The 24,254-nt window shown below is 43.5% G+C and overlaps 1 protein-coding gene across 3 annotated transcripts in view; it reads right to left on the bottom strand.

The window, feature by feature from the left end:
- The window catches only part of actn1 (actinin, alpha 1), a 57,643-nt gene extending 33,708 nt beyond the window's left edge, over positions 1–23,935 (bottom strand). For all 3 annotated transcript variants that reach the window (XM_083924956.1, XM_083924954.1, XM_083924955.1), the window contains exon 1: positions 23,492–23,935. In XM_083924956.1, the coding sequence (XP_083781082.1) occupies positions 23,492–23,599 (108 nt within the window). In that variant the 5' untranslated portion in view covers positions 23,600–23,935. The remainder of the gene's footprint in view (positions 1–23,491) is intronic.
- Between the last annotated feature and the right edge of the window lie 319 nt (positions 23,936–24,254).

The following is a 24,254-nucleotide window of genomic DNA, read 5'->3' as shown; positions in this document are numbered from 1 at the left end:
CATCATCCTGAGAGCAACATGAATGTTTGATATTTGAGATATTTGACTCAAAAACCTCAAGGTGGTGCTGGAGGAAAAGCCACCGAATTCAGCTGGATTCATCCTCAGAGAACCATGAAAGTCTGCGCAAATCGTCCAATCGAGTAGATGTTGAGGTATTTCAGTGTGGACCAAAGTGGTGGCCCGACCAACCAACAGACCAACAGATGGGCATGTTTAATATGCCCTAAATCCCTGCCGGCTTGGTTTATGTTGTTTTGTAACTGAACCAGACCTGTTGACTAATAAATGTGTTTCCTGTTGGTTTATTCGCATACCTCCACTCTTTCATGGGAACTTTTTTCTGTGATGCTAACAAGCTTATGTGCTGCAGCTCTCTCCTCAGGGGCCACAGCACACTGGAGCATTGTAAACTGTATACAGTAGGTGTAGCTGGTGGATTCTTTGGCATTGCTGGCATGCAACCACGCTAACGGAAAACATCTGGAGCGGGATCTCAGCCGCCCCAACAGGAGCTGGCAGTGAAGAGTTGGCCTGCCATGCACCCCGCTGTGAACGCCTCTTTATGAGTTCCCGGGTTAATTACACTCAGGGCCGAAAAACACCAGGCACCATGTTTCCACCAGAGAGCTGAAGGAGGACCTGCAGGAGCGGAGCCAGGCGTTTTTATGAAAGCCTGCACTGTCTGTCACTGGACTGCATTCAACTGACGGGGGAACAAAAGCCACTTAAAAGTCACTGGTGAGCTGGTTCTGGAGCACTCGTGGAACTTCCGCAATGAGATCACTCTTAAAAATGGAGTGGCGTGAGGTTTACACAGCTATCAATAAACTCGAGAGCCGGGTTTTCAGATGTGTGCGGAGTTTGTTGGCATGCGGTGGGAGTTTCAACCAATGAAAAAAAAAAAAAAAAAAAAGGATACTGCAGAAGATGTGGAGAGAGAAGGGCAAGATTATATAGCGTTTTATCTCCAAGGGCAGAAATGACAGAAAAAGATTTATGTGCAACTGGCAGACACACGCCCTGAGCCCATAAGATACTGTATTCCTCTGGAGTTAGTCATGATTTAAGGCAGGTTTCAACAGGCACTAAAGATATTTCAATGAATCCTAATCAATAGACCCTGTAGAGGCTTGCCAAAGATCTTAAAGGGTTGAGGCAGGGCTGTGGTGTCAGCAGCTACCGTGGAATATTTAATCAAAAGTGTTACATTCAGGGTTTTTTCTAGCTCTGCAGGTCCACATTCTCACAGGGTTGGGGCTTTCTTTTTTTGTCCAGGGTTTGATTTTTTTGACAAGTGTCAGACCATTTTCTTTGCCTTCCCTTTTATGGTTCACTTTCCCAGCACTTAAACTCAAACACCCAAGACAGAAAGAAAACTCCAAGTGCTTTTGGGGAATTTGACAAATTTGCAACTCTAAAATAACATGAGGTTACTGAAGACTTTGACCTTTAATATACTCATATCCTGTTAACATTTCACCAGTGAACTTCACACAGACAAAAGGGCAGCGACCGACAACCATGAGACCTCCTTTAATAATTCCAGGTTGAAGGTACAAAGGGGAAAGGGACAGATGTTTTAAGTGGATAAAAATGAGCGCATTTTTACTTTAAACTCATGCTTAGTGCAGCTTTAACAGGAATAGACAGCTGAAAATGTCAAAAGGCTTTGAGTCAACCCGTAAAGAGCACAGTTGTGAAAACGTCTAAAAGTTCACTGAAGGAATGTTAGCTTGTTAAATGTGCTGGACGAAGGGTAAGTTTTGGCCACTCTGGGGCTGAGCGACAGGCCTCCTCCTGACAAGAATTAGCCGGCCCTCCTGCGGCTCCTCTAACTCTCTGGGTCACTGTGGAGTTTGGCAGCAGCACAGTGCAGGCTGGCAGCCACCTGCGCTGTCACATGACCCCGCTGGCTGTGTTTTGGTCAACACTCCCAGGCCCTTCAGGTGTTTTGGGGCTCTTGGCAGGTCACGACACTGAGTTACTGGTCCACTGGTTGCAGCGGTTGATTATAGTCGGATAGGGTATTAAAAGGAAAACCTGCGGTCAGTCTAATCTCACAAAATCTGTACAAAGAAAAGTATGAGGAATACAAATGTTTTAAAAAAACAGTCCTCTGTGAAAGCCAGTAATTGATGTTTTATTGGATTTAAGGAAGTTTACTCTCTGATCTCTCAAAGCCTTTTCTTTTATAAGTTTAAATATGAACACTAAAGCAGTTGAACAGGCTGTTTAACCCGAATAATAGTCAAATATAACTAATCATTGACTGGAGAAGATTCTAACTGTTTGCCTGCAAAACTGTAGCATTATCCTCCGTCTTTCAGCTGATTATCATATATGTTGCCATATTATGCTCGTTTCCAGGTTCGTGGTCTTTCTGTATAACTGGCACAAAATGGAGGAGCTTGTCAGCAACTGATCTTACTGGACGGGACTGCCACAAAACGTTTATTGTCTCAGATTAAAGCTGCAGTCGGCAAGTGTGGCAGATCGAGTTGAATCAGTCAATTTTTGAATATTTACAACTCTCATGCCCCTCCCCCTTTACCACCGAACTTCTCTACTCCCTCCCATCGAGTGCTCGTCAGTGCGTGTGCAGCAGATTCCTGTGAACGCGCCGGTGTCTTCTCTCATCGATAAACACTGAATGGACAGTATGATACGGGCGCATGGATTTTTGCAAAACAAACAACAATCTGGGGCGGCTGGTGGCTGAGTGGTTAGAGCAGTCGCCCCATGTAAAGAGGCTGAAGGTCTTGGAGGCAGCCGCCGTGGGTTCGACTCTGCGGCTCTTTGCTGCATGTCTCCTATCCCTATCTCTCTCACCCCATTTCCTGTCTGTCCTATCTAATAAAAGGCTTGAAAACTGCCCAAAAAAAATCTTTAAAACAAGCAATAATCTCTAGGTGCACAATGATTTTTGTTGTTCTATCGGGGCATAGTGGGCGTTTCAGTGAATATGATCAAACAAATGTTGCAGACGGCAATTTTAACTTAAAGAATGGGACCTAATTGTAAACCAACAAAATAGCAAAATAGAGGCCAGGATGCTGTGATGTACATCACAAACAGCTGTGTAACAGTGTGTAAGTGTTTTTAAGAGGCTTCATTGCCTTTAGCATCCGAGCATCTTACAGACCAATTGTTGTATAAATACAGTACTTTGCTGTGTATAGTGTGTGTCGTATGATCCCGGCACTCCATGTGTGATCGTGTTGTCCTTGTACAATTTGTGTCGGAGCCGTATGTGCTGTGAATCTCTGTAAGCTGTTAAAATGTCTGCTCCAGAGTCCCGGAGACCAATTCCTGCTCATCAACAACGTACCAGTGAAAATCGTCCTCGTTAAACACAGTCTGCTTCAGCCTCTGTACAGCATGTCGTGTAACGAAGCAAAGTGAAAGCATGACTGACTGAGTCTGCGGGAGGAGGGACCGGAGGGTCGTAAATCTTTGAGAGCGCCTCTCCCCCTCCTCTGCTGTCTGCCTCTTCTCTCTCGTCTCAGCCGCCCAGAACTGAGGCGGGCTGTAAAAACAACAGGGGTTCGAGGGCCGCAGGAATCTGCTCCGCATCAATTTCAGGGAAAGACGCCAGTCAGCATCATTATGGCAGCATTTTTCCCATGGCAACCACTGAACGCAACGCTCAGCAGACAAACTACCTGAAGAGTAAACTGGTGTGTTTTAGTGCATTTTTATAGTTTTTCAGCAGTTTTTCCTGACTGATATTTTGAGCAGACTATCATCTGGTTTATAAATAATCTTGATAAACAGATTATGCAAAATAATGTAGAATCTGTAGGTGACGGTACAAGATTTGGGTGGCAGAAGTGGTCTGGTTTCCATTTGCAGTCTGAGTACTATTGACCAATCACGTTTGAGCAGACTTTTGTCTGTAAACAGACCATATGGAGAACAAAAGAGGCGAACACATCGGCTGTCATGCAATCACAAAGCCCATAACTATCATAAGACAAAGATTGAGCTTGTTTTTATTTACGATTTACGTTGATTAACGATGTCTAAGAGGAAGTCTCGCCTGGATATCAGCTGGCTACACCGGAAAGCCAAAAATATTAGTCCCCATTGCCCCCAGAAAACTAAATTGTCATCACACCGATAGCCAATGGGTTCTGAGATTGGTTTATAAAATGTCAGAAAATTGTAGGAAAAAAAAGTCGATCGCAATTTTCCATAGCCCGAAGTTCCTGCCTGTTAAAAGGAAAATTTCCGTTGCCACTGTGCGCAAGATTGCTGGATATAGATATCGCAACTTACAGTTGCTCATGGATGAATAGTCAAGTCTCTGTAAATCTAGACCAACTCTATTTGGCACTATAAATAAAATGTAATTGAATTGTGATGTCTTCAAATTACTTGTTTTGTTGTTGAAAGTAAAACAGTAATATACAGATATACAGAAAAGCCACAACTCTTAACCTCTGAGAAGGTGAAACTGGTGTTTTTTTGGCATGAGACAATTATCAATACAGTAAAGGGGAAACAACATTTTTGTAAATGCCCTTAATTGTTTTCTTGCACAGTCAGATGAGATGGCTGATATTACCCTAATGTCTGTACACTAAATATGAAGTTAGAGCCAGCGGCTAGTGAGCTGAACATCCGCCCCATTAAATCACCATATTTAAAGCCATCACATACAGTATTCTTAAAACTCACTCTCTCCTCGCTCCTGTTCCTTTCCCCACCTCTCACTCAGCTCCCAGCCTCCCCCCTCGTCCATTCCCCACTCCATTAATCAGCCTCAGTTAGGAAAATATTTCCTACTTCTCTGCCAGGTCCATATTAGTACAATCCTTTAACTGAAACAAGCCAGCTCATGAGTGCGAGCCCCTGCCATATCCGAACACACGGGCAGGCAGACAAGGAAAGAGAGGAAAGGCAGATATTGCTGGCACAGTGTCTGACACAGGAAGGCGGTTTTCAACACCACAGCCAGTTTCTCAAGCTTGAGTCCACGGCTCGGGGTACCCGAGGGCCTCTCATGTCCTGATGAAACCCCACAAAACAGACAGACAAATTGCAAGGAAAACTTCTTGAAAAATATATTTCCAGCGTCTCCTCCAGAAAGTTCAATAAAGCAGGAGAAAGAAGCCGAGAGGAGGTCGAAGGGGGGAAAAACATTTCTCTTCTGAATCAAATCCACAACATTAAACCGTAACGCCACCCACGGCTCGAGCAGAATGAAAACTGTCTGGATGAGTTGGGGGGAAATGGGCCTCTGCGAATCCCAAGGAGGAGAGAGTGTCGTTTTTTCGCCTGTTAAGTCTATTTCCGCTGCCGTCTTCTCACTCAGGTTCCTGTTGGCCTGAAAAGTGCTGTTGGAAAAGAGTGTCTGGTGCCAGGAAAGCAGCCTGCTAACAGCTACAGCACCTTCCTCCCTCTCAGACTCCCAGATGATTTCCTGATGTGTGATGGATTAAGGCATCGTGTTTAACCAGACAAGTTCACAGAGAGCGCGCTCTGATTTAAAATGGCACCCTGGAGGGACTGCTGCTGACGAAAGGGAGAGCTGTGCCTGAGGCATGCCTTGCTCAAGGGTGGATCAATGGTAAATGATACAGAAGGGGTAAACCTGCAGCATAATCAGCTCATTTCAATAAAATCAATGTGATCTGTGGATTCCTGCGTGGAAGCAAATTTGTAGAAATCTACTGCGACAAGTTCTATTTTGGTAAACAAACACATTTGCGCTGTTGAACTTCTTGACAGCCCTGACCTTTTAGGGGATGGAGAGCAGGAGAATTTAAAATGGAGGAGGCTATCATTGGGCTGCATACCTCAGGAGGTAGAGCGATTTTCCTGGTTTAATCCCCGGCTCCTTTCCTGAACCCTTAACTGCTAATGAGGACGTTGGCGCCTTGCAGAATATAAACTTCAAAAAACTTGTTTCGTATTCTCATGAACAGGTTCGTACGATATCGCACAAAATGTTCTGCACAAAAATTTGTATGATGTTTTATGAAACAGTGAACGAAAGTCGGCCGCCAGAAGGCAGCGGACTGGAAGTGGACCACAACACCAGGGCAGGTTTTAGCCTAAAAAGGTGACGGTTAGAGTGAGGGCTTGAAAACGACTTGGTTAGGATTAGAAAAATGGTCGCAGCTTGGTTTTAGTGCCTCCGGGACATGGACGGCAACGAAAATGCATGAATTACTGCACAATACTTTTTCGTTGTTATGTGTACAAAAAATGCATGAGAACAGCCTGATCATGGACACATTCCTAGAAGTTGCATTAAAACAAAATAGACTGACATTGAAAAGAGAACTGAGAAGTGAATCTGACAGTCTGGCAGAGTGAACGGAAGACGGTTCGGGTTTTCTGCTGCCTTAAGTGTGGAAGAGAAAAAAAGAGCCCGTGTGAAGCACAGAAGACGGAGCGATCGTGATGCAGGACGGGCCGAGCTGCTGCTGTGTCTAGATGCTCTGCAGACTGCTGTGCTGTGGCTCCGTGAATCTGGCAAACACAGAGACCCAAAGACAAATTCCATCTCAGCAGTTGAGTGGGAGGCGAGAGAGCGGAGAGGCATGATCCAAAGTCTGAGGAAAATGACGGTAGAGAGCAGAACCATGACTGTATATGATGAAGCCTCAGACAGATGGGAAGACTGGGGAAACATTATGTCTGAGTGAGTTTATTCCCCAGCATGATCTTGACACTGCTGACCTTTGAGCTGAATGAAAACCATCCACTTTTATAAAACCCCTTTTCTGCTGGAGTGTACAGTACTCCACAAGAGACATATGGCATGGACGGGAATGTGGAAAATATGCTTGTAGGCATGTCTTTTGTGAGGACGCAAATTCGTTTTGTTGTGCTGTTTTCTGAATGAGAATTTACACTAAATCATAATAAACCATGACTTAAAAAAGGTTACAACAGAGCTCAAAACTGAACACTTTGGATTTTGAGCAGAAACTGCTGCATTTTTCAAGAAAACAATGGAAAGAGACTACTTGGAATCACTTCCTATGAGTCTGATCCTGAGACAAACAAAGAGAAAGAGTTGGACACCCAACATGCAGACATTTACACCTCGAGCACAAACAGCATGACACAGCTTCATAAAAAGTGCCACTGCATCCATCCTGCTCAGAGTGAGTCATGGACCTGAACAATATGACCTTTCTGCCCCCTCGACCTGCTGGAGAGATGAAGGGGAAATATCTGCTTTACTCTCAGCTACAGCCCAGAAATGCTCTCTATCTAACACAGGAAGGGCCGGTGTCTAAGGGCCTTCCAACTAGCCAGGGTAGTGCACTAAAAGGGTTAAAGGTCATCAGCCTTCCCACTCTGTCTCTTTCCGCTAAAGCTCACTGGAGACTACAGCCTGACTTACCCCCCCCCCCCACACACACACACACACACACACACACACACACACACATACACATACACACACACACAAACACACACTTCTCTGGCTCCCAAAACAGTAAATGAGGAGGCAAATATGGAGCAGGTGGAACGCTGAATTTGCTCACTGCAGCTGATCGAATTTTACTCAAAAACGAACTAACTCTGATACCCAGGGATGTCCGTGGATTTATAGTCTGTGTCATGAGATGCTTCATTTACTACTTCAACCTCGCAGAACTTCTCGGCAGTCGCCCCATGTAAAGAAGCTGAGGCAGCGTCCGCGAGTTCGACTCCGACCTGCAGCCCTTTGCTGCATGTCCTACCTCTCTCTCTCACCCCATTTCCTTTCTGGCCTATATAATAAAGGCTTGAAAAACTGCACAAAAAAAAACAACACAGGATTTTAATTTGAATTCTAGTCAAGAGCGCAAGGTTCTCACACACACACACCAGAGAAGAGGAAGCATTCTTTCCTGCAGTCATGATGGAGTGAGACGGTCTCTCAGGTGCAGCGTCCACTCGACCAGGCACTCAAACAGGCTGTTACTGCAAACTGCCGACTCAGCACAGTCATCCCATTACACTTATCTATTGCCTTGGCTGCTGCTTCGGTGCACACGCTCGTGCACAAGGGCGAGTGCGTGGAAGCAAATGCACCTCGGAGTGTGAAGTGCGAGAAAAAATGCAAATGCAGAGACACACATACAACCTGTCTGCATACAGGTTTGTGCACAAATGCATGCAGCAAATACACTTGCACACGTGCACACGCACTTGCACATGTGCATGCAAACGTGTGCTGACGGAGCAGTGAGCCAGCCAAGAAGTGCAGATTGACAAAGAATGGCAGCCATTGTGAGCAGTCCGCTGATATTTACTCTCTTGTGACCCTGATGCATATTCGTGTGTGTGTGTGTGTGTGTGTGTGTGTGTGTGTGTGTGTGTGTGTGTGTGTGTGTGTGTGTGTGTGTGTGTGTGTGTGTGTGTGTGTGTGTGTGTGTGTGTGTGTGTGTGTCTGTGTGTGTGTGTGTTTGTGTGTGTGCGCGTGCTATAATGAGAAGTCAGAGTGGAAGTAGCTCTTTCCTCAGCCAAGTTCATTTAACAAAGAGTGGCTCGTCTGTGAAAATGCCGCAGAGCACCTAACACTGGGCGGTTGCTATGACAACCGCAGAAGCCTGGAGACCCACAAACAAACAGATTGGCTGCGTTGAGGCTCTAAAGAACCCACGTCCACGGCTCCCTGAGTGCTCGCAACCATAAAAACATCTATTTACAACCGTAAAAACATCTGTGACCGTGAGAGTTAGTCTGGACAGATTTCAATGACTGCATTTAAGCTGCATCAATGGAATATGGTACACACTTCCTGTCTCCTAAGTGGGCGTGGCCTCATTTGAAAGTGTAGTGAACATAATGTGGATGAAAGAAGAGTTACATGTGTTTATCTTTACTTTCTTTTGCTAACATTAGATATTTACACAGCTTACAGACATAGTTAAAGTTACAAAAAGGAGTTATCTGAGGAGTTCACAATTGTTAAATAATGTTAGCTTAGCGCCAACGAGACAATTTTTTTGGTGTATGAACTATTAACGGAGAAATCAGGTAGGGTCGCTAACAGCCGGACGTGGCTAACACTGATTAGCTCGGGGCAGCACAGTGAAGGCATTAAAACGGCTTTTTTTAACCACTAATACTGTGCAAAATCACACCAAACCTCTGCAGTCGCATGAGAAGAGTCCCTACACATAAAACGAAGCACTAATTGGCTCCTTCCTTTTGGATTGACTTTGGTAATGAACTTGAATGGACTTTATTATGAGAGGAGCTGGTCTTTCAAAACACTACACTTCGTTGTTGGTGTTGGGTTTTATGCATGGGACTCTTCTCTTTCTACTGCAGAGGTTTGGTGCTATTTCGATGAGTATTAGTGGTTAAAAAAGCTGTTTTAATGCCTTCACCAAACTGCCCCGAGCTAATCAGTGTTAGCTAACAGCCGGCCAATGCCGATGTTGTAGCGACTCTACCGGATATCTCCATTCATACACAAAAAAAATTTGTCTCGATGGCTTATTTGATGACCGAATTCGCAGAAAAAGACCCTGGGATTATTTTACATTAACAGTACATTTTGATGATATTTAAATACTCAAGACTGTTTACATTGTGGCCTTGCAACTTTACTTCAGTGATCAGAGGAATACTCTGAAGGACACACATTCATTTAACACAAAAATACCTTTAAAGCCGTTTTTCTCACATCTATGAACTGTCAAGGACAACCTACTCAAGAAGAAACACCTGCTTCAGTGACGTTATATCCCTTCTGTATTTGGTGAGAACAAAAAACAAATGTGTCCGGACAAATGTCTAGCATTACGTAAGCCGATAAGGAGATGAAGCACGTCAGCTGATCTCATTGCACTCAAATTGGATGCAAATCCATGTGCAGATGTTATTCAAATAAGTGTCGAAGCATCAAAGAGGCCATACTGAGCAACAAGTCATTCAAAAGTCCAGTGTGAGCATCAATCTCCTCGCTTCGCCGGCTCAAAGCAGGAGTGTCCTTCTGCACAAAGGCCGGTCTGTAGAAAAGCCTGTTGTCTGTACTGTACGTGTCCACACTGTGACTCGGCTTTATGGTACTTGAACAAACACGGAGGACTGTGTGCACAGAGGCACATGCAGCTGCAGGGCATAAATGAGAGAATTATTTTACTTAACCCTCTGATGCTCAACAGATGTGACAATATTATTTGATATACACTTTATAAGTGTTTATTCGTACCATCTTGTTCACAAAATGATGTCATCCAGGATTTTTAGGGATAATTATTTTATTTTTATTATTATTGTCAATTATATTAATTTCTCCATCTTGCTATGTAGAGATAAAATGTTTTTTTTGAGAACTAATTGATATTTGCACACAGGTTTAAAGTCAACAAAAAGATAAAATCATACTTATCATCATAATAATCATATAATAATTGTTTTTGCAACAATTCTGACGAAACACAATTAATACTGTAATAATTAGAGTTTGTGATGTTAAAAACAAATTAGTTTGTTAAGTGAATTTATTATATATTGAGCTAGAAAATGCATTACATGGAAACAAAATAATGAACACGGGTCACTTTTGACCCATGTGCATCAGAGGGTTTAATATCATCAACTCAGTGTAGTGCCAGGAAATTCATTAATTCATATTTGATAAACTTAAAAGTCAATTCTAAAGAAAGTATGTCGATCACAAAGTTTATTAGACGTCCTTCATTTAAAGAAGAGACAAAGGGATCTGCACTAGATGAAGGGACAAGAGATTTACTCTGAAAGTTTTTACAGCAACTCAGCACACCATAATTCCTGAGTCATGCCTGAGCTGTTGTGCTCTCTAACAACAGTCAGCTGCCAATCTACACAGTGTGATGGGAAGTACAGTGGCCTATTCACCCGAGTCATAACACGGCAGTCATGAGTCAGCTCCAGCTCGGTTTCTGCCTGCAGCGGTCGTGTGATGGGAAATATGCGGCCCGCTCGTGCGGCTGCTTTGTGCCGGAGCAGCGTTTTTCACTGCTGACCATCACCTGACTCAGAGAAATGCTGAGCTGAGGGAGGAGCTACGCTGCACTCGAACAAAGGGCGCTTTTCAACACACGTCTACACATCCACTGTACTGTATGTGTCCAGTTAACACCATTGTACGTATGTGCCACATTTCTGTCCACCGAGCTGTGGCAGCAGTACACATGCAACATTTTCTAAAAACAATGACACTTTTCGTATCAGAGGAAAAGAAAATACTTTCTGATGCTTGGGGACACCTTACACATATTCTATATTTGCACCCAAGATATTTAACACTGCAGGTAGATTAAACTACACAACATATACGTTCCTATATATATATATATTTATATATAATATATTATTTTCTGATAACAGTGCATTACAGCGTCTTTAACTTCTAAAACCAGTGGTGGAAGAAGTCCTTAGATCTTACACACTTCAGTGTAGAAAACTCTGTTATAAGTAAAAGTCCTGCATTCAAATCTTAATCAAGTACCTAAGTATTAGCCTCGAAATATACTCAAAGTACCACAATTTAAAGTACTCATTTTACAGAAATTAAGGCTTGTTGATAGGTGCTTGGTGAGAATTCACCGTCTTTCAATGGAGTCACATTGTGCTGACATCATATGTGATGTTGTGGCACATAATTATATTTTCTACACTGATCATAACAAGAACACCTACTCAAATGTTTGGCCCTACGCAGGATGGTCCATTTCAGATTCATTGGATTATAGTTATTGATTCATTCATGTGACATTCTTTATATTCTGCATGGTAGCTTAAGCCATAATAATACTTCATAATTTATTAGTTTTCTAGTGAAAAAAAACCCATACTTTCTGAAAAACATACAGTGGAGTAAAAAGTACAATTACTTAACTGATTTACAAATTGAAGTAGAGTAGAAGAAAAAAGTTGCAAAAAATGAATATACTCAAAGTGTAAGTACCTCAAAATTGTACTCAAGTACAGAAATTGGGTAAATGTACTTTTATTATGTCTCTTACAAAAATGCTACGTTTTCTGTGTTTGAACTTGAATTCTTTGCTTTAACACAGAGTTTTTTTGAAAAGTCAAACTGGAACTGATATGCAGGAAATGAAAATATGAAGTAGAAGCGGTAACATTTTCACTTCAGCAAATAAACCTCACACGAAAGCTCCAGGTAACATGCAAACTGAAACCTTGATCACAAGTTACTGCGATCTATTCAGCTGAACTGAGCTCCAGTGGCCACTTGACTTCCTCTGACCCCCACATGATGCATCCATTGAGGCCTGTGTGAAGTGTTCATGTTACAAAAAGAGATCATCAATAACACACACTGCTGACTTGCTGAATGAATGGACAAGCTAGAAACTAAAAAAGAAAAATTGATCTGCAAAAATTCTACTTTTCAGAAACCCCTGTATCATAAAAGATGAAACATAAACTTTGGTTTGAATATGTGCACCTTCGTAAAAACAAGCCTCTTTAAAACCTCTGAATCAATGCCTGAAGCTCAGGTTTGGTGTTTTTTCCTAATTCTATTCTAATTCCTGTGTTGGGTTGAAGAATGGGGATGATATATCCCTCTGTCTACCCAGCTGCATCCATGAAAAAGTGACGAATGGGCACAAAAGTGGGGACGATCAAGCATGGATGAGATTGATAAGATTCTTACTTTTTGTGCAAATTGATACTTTCAGAATCTTACTTTAAGAAGCGATTACATTCAGGATGACCCTTTTCAGTCTTTCTAGGGACAGTGCTGCAGGGTTTCCTGAAATAAGATCGCCTCCACTAATGACAGAAGAAATTCTAACATTTTAAAGAAATATCAGGCTTATTAGTTCTTCAGGGGAAACGAGCAGCGGCGCTACTTCTCACAGCAAAGGCCAGTTAACGAGCGAGGTGATTGTTGAAACCGTCATTTACACTCATAATAAGATGTGATGCTTGAGGGTCTGTCTGGTTCAGCTCGGCAGATGATTGATTCATCGATCCCATCTTGTGTTTGTCCTGCAGCGCGTTGCTTTACCTCTTTTCTTCAGAAGGACAAAAAACCTCAGCACCACAGAAGTGGAGTGTTCTGTTATTTATTAATGCCAACACACTATATGTAGACTATCCTGCTAGGTATCAAAGTGCACAGTAACAGCTTCACCTAAATATGACCTGAGAATATGAGCAGTAACTTAAGATAACATTTGGTTTTGAAATGAAAACTGTATTTTTTTTTCTGCTGGGCAAAGAAAAAATCTTGTGGGCATCTGTGTTTCTTCTCTGGCATTTCTGGGCTGGATCAGTGGAAGGTCACAGAGGTTGTAATTACGACGGGCGAGAAAAGGAAGAAATGGTTGACCGTGAGACTGGTTCAGGAGGACATGCACACGTACTGTATGTTCTCAGCCTTTCTGAGTGACTACAGCTACACATGAGCAGCACTATAAGCTACACTGAGTGGCATTGCTGCTGGTTTACCCTGCCTGTCCTCTGGTGCCCATCCACCAGTTACAGCACCTGCCAGCACTTCACACGGCTCAAACCACTCAGCTGCCCCGCCGCGCTGCCAAGAGCTCTCCACTGCACACCGACAAGCAGCAGGCCGATTCTCCCCCTGCGCTGGGACACCATGGGTGGGGCTGTTGGAGGGGGAGGTGTCTGTTACAACTTGTAATGAGATCTCCCCTGAGCACTTCACAGTGGCCACTGTTGTTTACTGTCGCAAATCAAGCGTCGTCGGGAGCGTGCAGACTAATCCTGCAGCAGGAAACAGAGACTGAAAGAGTACTACAGGGGAAAAGAAATGTCGGTCAGTTCTTGTTGCTGCTGCAGAATTTAATTGCACAGGCTGTATCACGAGCGGCACAGAGTCATCAGCGCGTAATGCAACTTGCCCTGCAGGGAGTGGAACTCTAACTGATCGTGAGCGCCCGTGGACTAGACGATCAATAGAAGCCACTGATTGAAATTCAGACGTTCAATGCTTGTCCCACTTTAGAAAAGTAGAAGAGTGCAACAAATAGCCTCTGGCCTCGGATTCCATCAGAACACACTTGTCCCAAGGACTCGTTAACACAGATTGATGAATTGATTTATTTCCAGCATTATCATTCTAGATCCACAACATTGGCTTTATCTGCTTTCTTTGCAGTGTGTGTTTAATCTCCTCGCCTGTAGCAGTGGCCACCTAGGAAGGCTGATTCCCCCACATTGAATTTAACCTCCTCTGAATTAGACTTAATTGCCTTCAGTGTAATTAAAACCCTACATAACATCCTGACGTCATTGTTCAAATGCTGCAATTGCCCATTTATTACACACAGAGCAAACAGTGACGCACCACACTGTGCCCAGTGGAAGACAGGCTTCCTGATAAGGCTGGAGGGAGATTTCAACGGTGAAAACAAGCAAAAAACTAGATGTTGAAGAGAAAGTGAAAAAAGAAAGAGGGAAGCAAAGGTGATACAAGCTGATGAGAGAGGAACTATAACTGGCTGAGGGAATGCTTTTTTATTCTTATAAATCTTATTTTAAATCACACGTCAGGGGGAAAATTGTGGCGCATGGGAAGTGATGCGCTGATAAGTTTCCGGTGAAGCAACAGCAGCTGCTGATTTTGGATAAACAGCAGGGTAGTTGGTTTGAGGAGTGAAGTCGAAACTTCATCAAGAGCAAATCCAAGAAAAACTTTTTTGAAGACTAAATACCTCCCATACCTCCAAATGACAGGCTGTCCACTTGTTAGAACTTAATTTCTTGATTTCTATTTCATCCAAAGTTAAAAAAAAAGTTTATAATTTTGGGAAATGTGAGGAAAAACAATACCACACTTATATCTGCTCATTGAATATAAGTCTGGTTAGCTTAGCTGAGCATAGCATAAAGATTGGGAACAGCTGAAGTGTTAAAGTGTAAAAATAACAATTTGTTGTTTTAGAGGGGTTATGTGCATGGACCATTTCTTTCCTGGAGTAACTGCTGGTTGCTTGGCTACTGCTTGGCTTGCTGTTTCCTGTCTTTATGCTAAACTAAGCTAAGCTAAGCAGCCGCTGGCTATAGCCTTATACCTAACAGACAGTGATGAGAGAATGTCATGGATCTCCTCATGTAACTCTCCACCAGAAAGCACACTTTCACTTTAAATACAGGAGATGTGGTGTGTGTGTACAACTTGCTTTCCTGTTGAGTAATAAGTGACGTAACTACTTTAACATGTGAGAGTAGCTGATTACATGTTTCAAGGAACTTACAGAGCACAGTTAATGACAGAGTGAGTATGTTGCAGGAGGAAAAACACACTGAAGCAACTGAAGAGTAAAGAGTCATTCGATAGCTCAGTGATGATAAATTATTGAGTCCAGGTTGACAATGTGACAAAGGCTGGCCTTCTGCACACGCTCTCTTTGTGCAGAGACCTGAAAGCTCCTCTGTCTGAACCTCTTCTTCCACTCACTGCCTCCTCCCTCCTCTCCTTCCTCCCTCCCCCATTGCTCCACCCACACAGCTACTGAATGGAAAGGTGTGCCTGCTGCCTGCTTTTACCCCAGTATCTATTTACTCAAAGCTGCTTTCACTTACATGAGACGCACCGCAGCTGCTCCTGTGAGGAGACTTACAGCTAATACACTCACATGTTCATAGACTCGGAGTCCAGTACGCGCCCCCCCCCCCCCCCCCCCCTCGGCTTCAAAGAGAGGTTTTTGCAGCGAGCACATGCACTAGAGAATGCATGTGGTTTCATTAATAGCATTAGCGGAGGAAAGACCCGACTACATCCTTCCCATGTGGTGCAAGAAAATTCCTTGGAAACATGCGGACGGATCGCCTATAAACCCCCTCTGGGTCATATGCTATTGAAGACATGTGACCGTAAGTGTGTAGTGGTTCCAGACGTGTTCGAGCATTGAGCAGGTTTTGTGCTCTGCAGTCTTTGCTCCACAGGAAATGCACCTTGACCCCAAATCCCATGGTGGATGTGGAATCCAAAAAAACTCCCCGTCTGGGTCTCAAATCTGCCACCGAGCTGCAAATATAATACTCCAGTCTGTCCATTATGGAACTATGATGCAAAGCAGTCAAACATATCCAACCCCCCTGAAACAATACTTAAGATTTATTGCACAATTGGCCTTGAAACCGCTTTAATGACCTATAACCAAAAGCTCGGAGCTGATTTCTGTGTACGTTTCTAAATTTGGAGCGTGAGCCTGAGAAAATAAGCTATGCAAGAATTTGCATCAGGGCCCTGGCATTTGGGAGCTGTTCAGATAAGAGACTGGTAATTGCTCACATTTGACTTTTCAAACAGTGAATTCTAAAAAAACCCAGATGCTTTGCACAGCTTGATGGAGAATAATTAGCTTTCACCTCCCTGAAACAAATAAAGAGAAACTGTTCACGGACAAGAAGTGCAACTTAAGCATGAAAATGTTTTCCAGACTGAGAAAGAATGAGGAGTTTTGTTGAAGTTCAGCCTTCTCTCTTCAGACAGTATTTGACCACATTAAGGCCTAGTGCAAAACACAGAGAAGATGCAGCAACAGGAATGAAAAGTTGTGTCGTGTACCTTAAACTTGTTGAACTCGAACACTGAATTGCTTGCAAACAACCTGCAATTGTTTTAAGAAAGAAGTAATTATCCAGATGGAAGATTACAACCAGTCTTATAAAATGTTGGTACGGCTGGGTTATGGCTTGTTAGTTTTTACGTTTGGATCACCATTACGTAATTATTTAAAAGGTCATTTTATTTTCCAACAAGACTTAAAATTTACAGGCGTGTCAGCGGCTCTGTTAGGCCGTACTTTAGCAAAGTGGTAGTTAAAGCTAAATAAACGTCAGTCAGCATGCTAATGTCAGCATGCTAACTTCAGCATGCTAACATGTTTTTAGTGACCGGCGTTGTGCATGAACGCGATAAAAAGAGCCAGTACTTAAACATGCTCACGTTTTTGATGAACTGGTTTGTAACTAAAGAGCAGGAATATGAGCGTTGTTCAGATTTGCGACAGTTAACGGCATTCTCACACTGTGCTTTGAGGCACCTGAGGATTTACGACACCTGTTCCCCCGTCCTAAATCTGGACCAAACCTTATCCCTAACCCTAATAACAAAGGGGGTGCTACGGGATGTCATTATTTATCGAGGGAAACACTATTCGACCAGGAAACAGACTTCGACACAACACCTGTTCACAGGTGGACCGGTTGCGTCAGCCACATCGAGTTGAAGCATCCAAATCAATCATAAATGACCATGAAATAGTTCTTTTTTTGGGACTGTTTATTTTAATCTGAGTGAACTTAACTCAACTGACAATGCCAACATGCTGATGTTTAGCAGGTATAATGTTTAAGATTTCCGCAATCTTAGTTGAACATGTTAGCATTCAGTTCAACCTGAGCGGGACATGAATGATCTTTCATGGTAATCCATCAATCCAATATTTGTTGAGACATTTCACTCAAAACTACAAATGTGGACCTCATTGTGGCGTTAAAGGAAAAGTCCGGAGGATTCCTCCTCTGTGGCCCATGAATGCCTGTATAAAATTTCATGATGGGCCGACATTGCCGTCCACAGAGCCAAACCACAAGCCTGGATAAAAATCTAATGAGCCTGTTAACACAGTGGAAAAAGCTGGTAGCTTCACCCATATGTAGTAAAACAACTCTCTGAAAGGATCAATCTGTGTGAGCTGTCCCATTGACTTTTCTTGAGTAAACACTTCCACCAGCTCTCCAACAGGAGCCTCACTACACCTCACTGGAGAACAATACCCCTCTCTGAGACGTGGAGTCGGGTTATGTAAGAGTCATTAGACACAGGTCAGTATCCTCTGACACTCCATACATCAAGCCAGGAGCTTCAGGTTATAAAGAGTAGATGGTTTCCTCCCCGACTGCAAGCTCCTCGTAACAAGATGTTTTTGTTAATAATGAAACATGCTCAATCCAAACCTGACCGTGTTCGCACAGGATCAAATTACTGAAAGGGAGAAAAAGACGAAGGGAGGCAGGATGAGGAGAGAAGTGGGTAGAAAAGTGAGTTAGTCGAATCGCAAATGGGACAAATGTTAAGTGGTCAAAATGTTTACGTTTTTCATAGAAATCATTCCCTTTTACTCATCACGGTGGGATTGCATTGATTTCAACACTGGAAATATTGTAAAACTTCATTTATGTTGCAAATGGCTAAAGCATCATTTTCACCAGCCACTACATTGATAATGGGCTTATCAATTCATTCACTTTACCTTCTTGGTAAGTAATAAAATCAATCAAAACATGATTGTTTCTGGTTGATGTCAAACTTTTCCACAAGTTCACTAAATTCTGATTCAAGAGACGACAATCTGCATCTTCAGTTTCTGAATTAAAAAAAAAGTTGGGCTGCTTCCTCTAATCCCCTGAGCTGTGAGCACACGCAAAGGGACGCAATGGGATGGCTGGATGCTCCTGGGTCCTCTCAGCTGGGGTGTCAGCCTGTGACCCCATCAATCAGGACAAACGAGGCAGGGCCCTGACAGCGTGACCGGGGCGGTGTGATCGGTTCGCCGGGGAGCTCCTGTTGGGATTTATGACCCAGCTGTGTTAAACACGACAGCGAGCGGACACAGGATTATCTGCCTCCCAGAGTACTGGAGACTTCTGTAAAGATATCTGTGTATTTTCTTACTTCTTACTCCTTCACGGAGAACAGCAGCCTCCCTGACAGATGACTAAGTGACTGAACAATGAATAGAGTCGTCTCCTGCTGGGAAACAGATAGAAGGTTGATCATTTCCCTGAAGCATCTTTGAATCAGACAGAGGAGGCATCTGAGACACAAGGCTGCGTCATCCTCTCACCTTTCTTTGAAAGAATAGTTGGACCTTTTAAATATGCTTTGTCACTCTTGCTAGACTTCAACTGTATGTTGAATATAAGGTTACAGCCAGCAGCTGGTTATCTTTAGCTTAGCATAAAGACTGGAAACAGGGGGAAACAGTTAGCCTGGCTCTGTCCAAAAGTTACAAAAGCACATGCCCGGGGCCCAAAGTGTCAGGGACCATGACCATGACAATGGATGTTTCTGAACACACACACACACGCACACAAACGCACGCACACACACACACACGCACCAACCAGCAGATTGACCATACCACGCACCCATAATGACCACAAACACACACAAAACAGCCACAAACAACCTAAATGACTACAACAGACATTAAATGACTTCAGAGATGCAAGACGACCATAATAAGACATTATTGACTGAAAATAGACACAAAATGATCGAAAACATACACACATATATGGATACATTAAACCTACAAATGACCTAAAATAACCACAAAGAGACACAAAACGACTACAATTAACCCACAACAACTACAAAGAAACGTAAAATGTGTCTTCATTGTCCCTATGTAGACATAAAAAATATTGCTTTTATGTATGGAAGGGTAGCAAAGACTCAGAGATAAGTTTTATCTGCTGCTCAAGGGCACTTTACAGCCACTGAAGACCTACTCAGTCAGTTTCGACTTTGCTGCCTAACTTAAAAACCATTTGGGTTATTTCACGTGTGTTTTCTGTATTTTTTGTTTTCTAATGATGCCAGGCTCCTAACGAAGCAGATTTTGACAGTTAAACTCATATTGAATAAACATATATTTCCAAACTATTAACTTTGTGGCACATTTAGTACAATAGAACAAATGAAATGTAAGTAAAGAATACATGATGTTAAATAGAAATATCTCAGAAAAAGTTCAGGGGATTTCCTGCATTTTTGGGAAGAGAAAGTGTTATTTAACTTTCCCAGGGGGTCTGACCTGATGACCTGCATATGATTACCCAACCTTTCTCACAAAATAATGCATAAAACCTTACTTTGAGTGAATGAAAATAAAAAAATAGATAATAGGGGTGTGGAGGAGTGACACTCATGTTTTATATAGTGAAAAGAAGCAACATTTCAGCACATAACGAGAGCACAGCCACTTGCCACCGACAGAGAGAGGGGGATCACTCTTTCCACATTCCCTGCTTTGTCACCACCAGTCTGTGACGCTCTTCTTTTGTTAAAGAGGGCAGCGCAAGGTGCATCATGGGAACAGAGGAATCTGATGACAGGAAGCATTTTGTGAGGTGGCCAGAGCTGACAGTACACATCCTATTATGCAATTTAGCAAACAGCTGCTGTCTTCTCACTAGAACTGAAACGTCACACGGCCGTTCATGCGTTGAGTTAGTTTCCTGAAACTTGTCGGTAATTAGATCCCTGGGCACAGAAAAGAGATGTAGGTTAGTCTTCCTTCCTGAGTATTGGATTATTATCCAGTAACAGTAAGTGTTATTCCCTCCAGAAGCAGTGAAAGTGACTCCAGGTGCAGGTCAGGATGCTGGGTTTGCCTTGGACAGCCCCGCCCAAGAGAGTGCTGTCTGATGAGTCAAAGTGGGCAGTTTAACATGGTGACAAGACTGATGACGGATTCACTTAGTGTGCACTTCCTGAATATCTGTCACACCAAAAAGACAAGTTCCTGCACGGTTTTCTGGCGTCAGAGAGACACAGAACAGAAGTGTAGACTGTGCCTGTCAGAATAGATCAATTTGAAACTATAAGTCATAAAGAGAGACAAAAAGCCTACAATGAACAAATCATCGGACTGATCAGGAATGTGTCAATATTATCCGTGACCTGGCTTGTACAGTCGGAGCAGGGGAATGTGGGTGTGGGTTAGGAGTGTTTGGGAACACAGAGGTTGGGGTGTGGGAGATGGGAAGCGGGAGGCGGGAGGTTTACAGGCAGGGCTGATCGAAGGTACTGCAGCCTATATCCTTATAAGGACAAACCTGGACAAAATAGCCTCAGCAGCTAACACCTGAACTCCACCTTCCAGCTACGAAAACAACACGAGTAAAATGTTAGAGAGTGAAAGACAGATAAGGCGTGTTTGTTTGTGGACAAATACATAAAGTCTTGTGTTGTTTACGTGGAAATATGTGGGTCGTCTGCAGCTTTAAGTAACATCTGGCACAGTGTGCCTGAGACACCTGGGTCTGCAAAGACATTAAGATTCCAAGATAAGAAGATAGCAGCGCCTTTATACCTGGGGCTCAGGTTAGGACTTGCATCAGACTCAAAATATTTGAGGCACTCTCTGACATGTTGGGTTTGTGTGCGTCAAAGTAAAATGGCAAAATAGAGTCAAAGAGAAAGAGAAAAAAGTCCTCAACTGCGCAATATGTACGTCTTGGCTGCTTTTTTTGTATTTTTCTAGTGTTGCAGCCTAGTTTACCAGGCTCCAACACTCTACTTTGACACTTTTTGCATCTGGCAAACAAGCAGGATAGGTTGGTGCGAAAAGTCAAAGTGGGGCTGACAGTGAGTGACCCTCCCCCTTGTTTTTGCAGTGTGTCTGTTGATGCTACTTGGCCTTCGTCTGCATGCACAGTAAATATAATTTGTTCTTTCAACCGAATAACTTTGAAATCAGCTTGATGTGTCCTAAAACTGCAAAAAAGAAAAGAAGCCAGAATTGAAAGTGGAGTGAGACCTGTAGATCCCCCTCTCCCCTCTCTGTCCTGAGCTCTCACTCGCTGAAACGACCTGTGATTGGTCAGAGATTCCTGTCACAGTCTAGATTTTCTAAAGCCTGAAAACAGAGACAGGAGGGACTGCAGAAGTCTCTCTGAACACTTACATTACAATATGACATTTTGGCCCAACAATGCTAAAGGTAAACTGCCTACCCCGCCTTTAAGGAAGCACCTGACTCATTTAAACACTGATCATGTCAGAATTATAATATCTCAATAATGATAATAATGTGTTTCATGATGGGAAACAATCAGCAAAGATGAAAGGCTTCTAGCTTATCTGTACATTAGACACAAAGCTGAGTGCTAAAGCCTGAAGAAAATTTGGGTGATGTGTGTTGAATATGGATGACTGTGTCTGTCGCCCTGAGGCTGAGGACAGAGGTGCAAGCCTGCCAGGGTGGGGGGGCCTCACGTCTCCCCTCTCAGCCTGTGATTGTGTTCATCTAGTCAGACCTCAACATAACCACTTATCACTGCTCTGTGGAGAGGAGAGGAAGAGATGAATAAAACATTCCTGCTCTCTGTGCAGCATGATTAGATCAATGAGGGTCATACAGGCAGAAATATGCGGGTCATCAGAGGAAAGTATTTCAGCATGATAGGAGTCTGTGATCCAGGCTGGAGGGGATACTGTCAGGTGTTACTGCTTTTATTACATGGAGAGCTTCAGGCACTACAGAGGTATCAGCATGAGATGATGTCCAGCCCTGTCTGCTGTTCACACCTGACATCAGCCCTGCATACCTTTCCTTTATTTCCTTTAATTTAGACCGGTAGCAGCCTGCCGATGACATAATCCAGGAAACTAGAAGCTGAGAGCTTGCAGAGCAAGAAAGAAACGTGGGGGGAAAAGTTTTCCAACGGCAGCGAGAGGGGCCGATTATTACCATTTTTGGGCACGCTCGCTCCCATGCAAGCCCAGCCCAAACCGCAGCGCTTACTCAGATTCCACAGCGCTTTTCTTCCCCGTTTTTCAAAGCGGAAGAAAAGTATGGGGAACAGGGAAAAGAGTAACACCCCCTTTCTCGAAGACCATTCATGCTCTGTCTGGAAAAGGAGCAGCAGCTGTTGGACGCGTGTAGGTGATTTGGGCTCGTTAAAGACAATGTATGGTGCCTTACAACCCTTGTATTATAAAGCCGATCCGTGTGCGCGTGTAACGGAGATCATGTGAATGTATTCAGACGATTGGAGATGGATAAACTAACTTCCAGACTGTGGCTTTGATGCAGCAAACAACTTCCAACACAAACAGAAATGCAACATTTGCTCCAGACGTCTGTGGCGTGCAGAACCCGCGCGTAAAAGGAGACGCAGAATGAGTTCTGGTGGGTTTAACCCCCTCCTCACACACCCAAACACACACACACACACACTCCATCCCCTGGCTGTTAAGCATGGCCTAATCCACGTCGCATCATAAACCAGATGACAGGAGGGGCCACTCACACACACCATATGCAGTCAAGCGCATGGCTGACATCTGTTGCGCTGGAAAGGTGGGCGTCATGTCCAGTTTTTAATCGTTTTTCTACCCCCTTTTTATTTATTTTTTACACTCCCCCTCTTTTACTCGTTCCCTCCTGCTGCAGGATATTTCATAACGCTACACAGGATGTGTGCGAGTGTGTGTGAGACGTGGAGGCGAGAAAAGAAAAGTTTTGGAGCACAAATAACCCTCCTGATAAAAAAAAATAAAGTAGCTGAGAAACCTGCGCAGGTGATTTACCAAAGCGCTATAATGAGCCTAATACTTAAAGCAAACAGCTGCCAGTCTGCGTTTTGGGGCTGTCGGCTGCCTCCTGCTGCGAGAACTGATCGATCTGTAGCATCTAATGCGTGTGTGATAATAATATTAATCAGCTAATTATTATTATTATTGTTATTACAGGACACTTCCGCACCTTTACACTGGAGGTATAGGAGGAAGTGAGGCTCTCACCTTTCTCTGCTGCTTCTCCCATGCAGGATCCAGGAGGAGATCCCGATCCCAGTCATCTTCCTGGTGCATATAAGGCTCTTCATCATACTGATCCATGTTATTATACATGTATCTATAAAGCTTTATATATAGACGCTCTCTGCTTGTCTCGTGTAGGCTCTCCCCCGGTCCTCGGCGCGGTGATGTTTTACAGCAGTATATTAGCTCGGTATTCGCTCTCCGCCACGCATTCAAGACGGTGTGTGGATGAAATTAACGGTCCACCCCCGGCTTCCCTCTCTCTCTCTCTCTCTCTCTCTCTCTCTTTCTCTCTCTCTCTCTCTCTTTCACCCTCCAACTCTGCCTCTTGTCTCTCTCTATCTGCTCTAGTTTTTTGCCCAGCAGCAGGACTCCGCGGTAGGCAGGCAGGCAGGAAGGCAGCGGTAGGCAGGTCCAGGTCCAGTGGCGGAGGAGCGACAGACGCAAAAACTTTGCTTCAGACAAATTTAATCGATAACCGACCGCGGGATCTGATTGGACGCCTCGGGGAGCACATGTCCCGCCTTCTTGAAGCGGATTGGCTGGCCCTGCTGTCAGTGCGGAGGCTTTATATCCACGGTCGAGTGCTTAGGTTGAGCTGACTGTCTGGGAGGATACTTCAGAGTCTAACTAGAATATAATAAATGTTACGAGTTACTTCACAGGGTGAAGTAGAGCTATAAAGCAAAACACTTTTAAAGAACGGAAAAAAATAAACATTTTAAACAATTGCTGACAAGGAGGC

Source organism: Echiichthys vipera (assembly GCF_963691815.1).
Source record: "Echiichthys vipera genome assembly, chromosome: 12".
Taxonomy (NCBI): Eukaryota; Metazoa; Chordata; class Actinopteri; order Perciformes; family Trachinidae; genus Echiichthys; species Echiichthys vipera.
Note: the sequence above shows the minus strand (reverse complement) of the source record. Positions and strands in the feature narration are given on the sequence as shown.